The sequence below is a fragment of the Cyprinus carpio genome, chromosome A5 (assembly GCF_018340385.1).
Source record: "Cyprinus carpio isolate SPL01 chromosome A5, ASM1834038v1, whole genome shotgun sequence".
Taxonomy (NCBI): domain Eukaryota; kingdom Metazoa; phylum Chordata; class Actinopteri; order Cypriniformes; family Cyprinidae; genus Cyprinus; species Cyprinus carpio.
This window is the reverse complement of record NC_056576.1, coordinates 16,005,552-16,010,728: the sequence shown is the minus strand read 5'-3', so window position 1 is coordinate 16,010,728 and position 5,177 is coordinate 16,005,552. Positions and strand designations below refer to the sequence as shown.

The 5,177-nt window shown below is 36.6% G+C and overlaps 2 protein-coding genes across 2 annotated transcripts; both read right to left on the bottom strand.

Moving 5' to 3' along the window:
- Nucleotides 1–1,367: 1,367 nt before the first annotated feature.
- On the bottom strand, nt 1,368–2,242 carry LOC122144378 (histone H1-like). The gene has a single exon (XM_042755235.1). It carries the CDS (start codon nt 2,168–2,170, stop codon nt 1,565–1,567), a length of 606 nt encoding a protein of 201 aa, XP_042611169.1. The 5' UTR covers nt 2,171–2,242; the 3' UTR covers nt 1,368–1,564.
- Nucleotides 2,243–4,686: 2,444 nt separating this feature from the next.
- On the bottom strand, nt 4,687–5,149 carry LOC109090890 (histone H4). The gene has a single exon (XM_019104718.2). It carries the CDS (start codon nt 5,088–5,090, stop codon nt 4,779–4,781), a length of 312 nt encoding a protein of 103 aa, XP_018960263.1. The 5' UTR covers nt 5,091–5,149; the 3' UTR covers nt 4,687–4,778.
- Between the last annotated feature and the right edge of the window lie 28 nt (nt 5,150–5,177).

Genomic DNA, 5,177 nt, shown 5'->3' with positions numbered 1-5,177 from the left:
CCATGAGTAATTGAATAGCTTAGAGACCTGTTTTTGAGTGCTGTTTTCTACATTACTCTGCTCATGAATCATTCAAAAGGTGACTTATTGTAAGAGATTTGTAGATTATACCATTAATTTATTGTATCATATAAAGCTAATAATGCAGTACCAACTATTATTTCTACCCGAATAATGCTCAGTCTTTTTGAGTTTGTTAATGGAGGAAATAATAATCATGTCTGTCATCTTGAAGACTTTACTTTACTGAAAATGAATAACACCTGACTTTGAAACGACTCCTCTATTCACTCTTAAAGGGAAAAGGCACTGACAGACTGACAGTTTTTTTTTTTCTTTTATAATACCTGCTGCTTTTGTTACCTCATATTATTTGATGGACTACTTTGAATATTTACATATGCCCATCCACAGGCAAAAACAATCAAAATTTTGAAAAACTTAAATCAAAATGGTGAAATCATGTGCAGTGACATTCACATTCCCATATACATTAATATAAATTTTAAGCTAAAATCTTTAAGTTGATTTTTTTCTACAGAAAAAAGAAAGAGGTCTGTCCAAAGTATTAAATGGCTTTTAATAAGAAAAAGTGTCCTTAATTTAAAAACAATTAGTTTAACATTGATGTAGGCTACATTAAGCAGATAAAGAAAACAAATGAGCATTCATCTTCTGATACCATAATTGTTTTTGTTGGTAGTTTTGTACTAAAACAGGTTTTGGACAAAATATAGGTTTATGAGTAAAAGATAAAAACAATAGTATACAAAAAAAAAACTGATGGAATGTATCTTTTTTGCCTTTTGTAGCAACATTCAACAAACCATTAACAATGAATAAATTATAAATGTGTGTTCTGTATTGCTATATTTACAGGAAAGTCTAGTATAATCATATACAAAATATAAATATTACACGTATCAGTGACATGGTGATAAAAACACTCATACTGTTTAGTCATAGACTGTATAAAAACAGGTGCACACACGCTCGCACACGAACTTTAAACAATGTATGCACATTTCGGACACTTTCCAACCAGCGGACTCTTCTGTGTAATCTGTGAAGGATTGAAAACATCCATCAATACAAACCGATCTTCCACAGAAGTATTGGTCCTGCTCGTTCGCGCTGGTGATATTTATAAGCAATAAAACCCTATCCAACAAGACATATTTTACGAGTAATTCGTAGAGGTATACGATTGCTGCCATGTTTAGGGGCGGGGTTTGGTGTATAATTCACAAATTCATACGAATGTGCAACTCGATCGTTCCACAGAATTGTACGAGTTGGTCGTACGAATTCGTACGAATTAGCTCGTAAAATATGTACTCGTGAGATCGGGCTCGTTCGCGCTGGTGATATTTATAAGCAATAAAACCCTATCCAACAAGACATTTCAAAAAGTGTCTCATCCCACCCCAAAAAAAAAAAAAAAAAATTCTCAGTCTAGTAAAAAGGCATTTGCCGTCCTACATGCATTAGGAATATTTGCACTTCTGTGAAGATGGGGTGGCTCTTAAAAGAGCCTTTGGTTTATGGAGTGAAGTGTGGCAGTCTACTTCTTCTTAGCGGCCGTCTTCTTCGCCTTGGCAGCCTTGGGCTTTGCAGCTTTAGGCTTCACTGCTTTGACCTTCTTAGGACTCTTTGCAACTTTCTTCACAGCCGGTTTCTTTACTTTCTTCGGGCTTTTGGCGGCTTTCTTGGGCGCAGCCGGTTTCTTCACTTTTTTGGGAGACTTCTTTGGGGCAGGTTTCTTTACTGCTGCCTTTTTGGGCTTTGCCGCCTTGGCTGCCGGCTTCTTCTTCACGGCTGGTTTCTTCGGTTTCGCCACAACTTTCTTAACGGGCTTCTTTGCGGCTGGTTTCTTGCTCACCTTGAAAGATCCGGATGCCCCGGTGCCTTTGGTTTGAACAAGCACCCCCTTTTTCACCAGAGATTTTAAAGCAATCTTGACGCGAGAGTTGTTTTTCTCAACGTCATATCCACCACCTGCCAAAGCCTTCTTCAGAGCCGCCAGGGAAACTCCTTTGCGCTCTTTGGAAGCGGCAACCGCCTTCACGATAAGGTCCGACACGCCTGGTCCAGGCTTTTTCGCTTTTGCCGCCTTCTTCTTCGGGGCTTTGGCCGGAGCAGCCGCGGGAGCAGGAGCAGTTTCTGCCATAGTTTCAGTAAACTTGGAGCCGATGTCTCGTAGTACAGAGCTGTCAAACAAGCAATGTTTACATCCAACAGCTGAGGGCGGGATTTAAACGGGAGATGAGAACCATATAGACTCAACCGCCTCAACCGACGCTCTCAACAGGACGGAGTCATTCGTAGATGTGTTTTCTGATCTTGAAAAACACAAGGTTTTCCGCGATAAAGAGTGACGGATTGTAGACTTTAAACCACGTCCCGATAGCTGAGTCTTTCCTCTTTAAGGGCAGCTTATGTTTTGTGCAAAACGTCGCTCGGTTTATTGTACAATAATCAAAACGCGTCAAAATTTAGTGCGAGGCGCAGCGGGAAATATCGCACTTCCTCTGTTCTTTTGTAGATTATATATTAAAATTCGAAAATCACAACTAAAATGATGGACACTTTGCACAGAAAAGACTCTAATCTACACATTTGTGGTGGTTTAAAACTAAGACAGCTCACGGAATAAAAAATTGAAGCGTTTTTCTTTAGTGAAGGTAACACAGATCGAAGCTGTAGCCATTTCAGCCTCACCTAATCACACGGAGATACAATGATCTATTAATGATCATATCTGAACACACAGTACATGATTCGAATAACTTATATATAAGCAAGTTTACCAACATTACACATTTAAAGACGTTGCCTGTTAGTAATAAAACGGGAGTTTGTAGTATCTAAAGGGAAAGTGCTCTCAACAGTAGAGGAGTGCCATAACAGAGGCAAGCTATCTCAGTGTATAATGTTGTTCTGAAGAATTTATGGCAAATTTTTCAACATTTTAATACTAACAAACACTTTACTATTCTTACAATAACATTTAGTGGTTGTAAAAATGCCACTTAGCCACTTTTTATCCGAATAGGCTTAATAACGTCGAGGATTTTCACTCCGTTCCTTCATTGTTCAGCGCGGAACTATTGCTGCACGTTATTTCTGCACGGTGATGTTGATCGACTTTAAATAATAAAACTTTTTTTTTTTTTTTTTTTTTTTTTTATCTGTCACACACGTTTATGGAATATTTCATAAATGCGTGTGACAGAATCTTCACTCTTTATTTTAAGAAAAATCTTATGATTGCCTTTTGTACATTATTCAACATCTGATTAATAGCGTATGGACTCATGGCTGTTCATTAGTAAGAAATATTAAACATCGACTAGGGCACAAAAAGCTTACTTATGATAAATACGACTTTTATTAATAGTCAATTTGCAGTTAATATATATATATATATATATATATATATATATATATATATATATATATATATATATATATATATATAGGCTATACATAGACTATACCAAAGACTATAGAATAAACTATTAAAGAGACTTTGCCTACACACACACATACACACATATAAATATATATATAAAGGATGGTAATCGGTCAGTCAGTCGTTTCAGTAGGCCTATCAGTTATCCCACAACTTTGACCCGTTCATGCGCAGGGATTTTTATTTATTTATTTATTTTTGATTTCTGTTACGTCTGCCTGTGAAAGAATGGCACTTTATGAGTTTGCTTAATAAAATAGTTTTAATGAATTTGTATTCCTAATGATTCTGTTGGTCCTATGTGGTATTTGTGACAGTCAATCCGCTGTGTGTTGTGCCTAACAACGCCCTTTAAGCCATGGCCATATTAATAATTTAGCAGGCCTCTTAGACCTTATTTGTTAATTGAAATGCACAAATTACAGGCCAGGACTTTTAATAGCCCAAATAAAAAGACTCCTGTTTTTAATCGAGTATGTTATTGTGAGTTAGAATTTTATTAAACTATTATTTTTAAGCAAATTCATTAGGCGCAGTTCTTCCGCTTGAAGATGAAGTCCTGGACATGACATAAATAATTATCCGCTATGCTGTGCAGTGATATTAGAATATAACATGATACCCGGTACACCATATAAACAGATAAGCAAAGATGTCAGGCTCGATTTTAGGGACTCCTTAATAATTTTAATGGTGCAATCGTTTTATAAAGGCAATACCAAAACAAGTCATTCGAGACTGTCCCTTATGGAAGTAGGCTACTGTGCATGACAACCGCCTTTAGCCATAAATATTCACAATAAGGAGTAACTTCCATAGTGCCTTATTGCCTAATTATATTCATAGACATATTCATGCTTTATTTATTATTAAAATCAATCTTACTCATTTACATTATTTAATCATATTATAATAAGTAGCCTAGTTTACAAACATTTAGTAAATATGAAAATGTCAAAAGGTTTACTGACATTTCAGTCCGATCACCTATTAACTAACGAACTGTCAAATCATGTTTTTTTTTTTAAATTAGAGCAAGTATCAGTTTATGTAACAACGACTAATTATAAACAGCTTGCTTTTTTTTTTTTTTTGTTCCATTTTAAAACTTGAGTAGTAATCTAATCAAAACAGGACTTGTGTTGTGGGGAACTTAAAGAAAAAAAAACAGGAGAAAAAGAGGAAAATAAAGAAAAGAATGAAGAAAATAATTAAAAGATTAATTTGCACTTTTAATTGAATGTTTGGGCGGCTCTTAAAAGAGCCTTTTTTGTTTTTTTGGAAAATCTGGTCCGGGTGAAATTTAACCGCCAAAACCATACAGCGTACGGCCTTGACGCTTCAGAGCGTACACTACGTCCATAGCGGTCACAGTCTTGCGCTTGGCATGCTCGGTGTAGGTTACAGCGTCGCGAATAACATTTTCAAGAAACACTTTCAATACACCTCGCGTCTCTTCATAGATCAGACCAGAAATACGCTTCACACCACCACGACGCGCTAGACGGCGAATAGCTGGCTTTGTGATTCCCTGGATGTTGTCTCTCAAAACTTTGCGATGACGTTTTGCACCACCTTTTCCAAGCCCCTTACCGCCTTTTCCTCGACCAGACATGATAGCAGACTGAAATCTCGATGAATTCGGATGAAATTAAATGAACTTCCTTGGGAGGACTGACACATAAATCTTTAAAGCGGACCT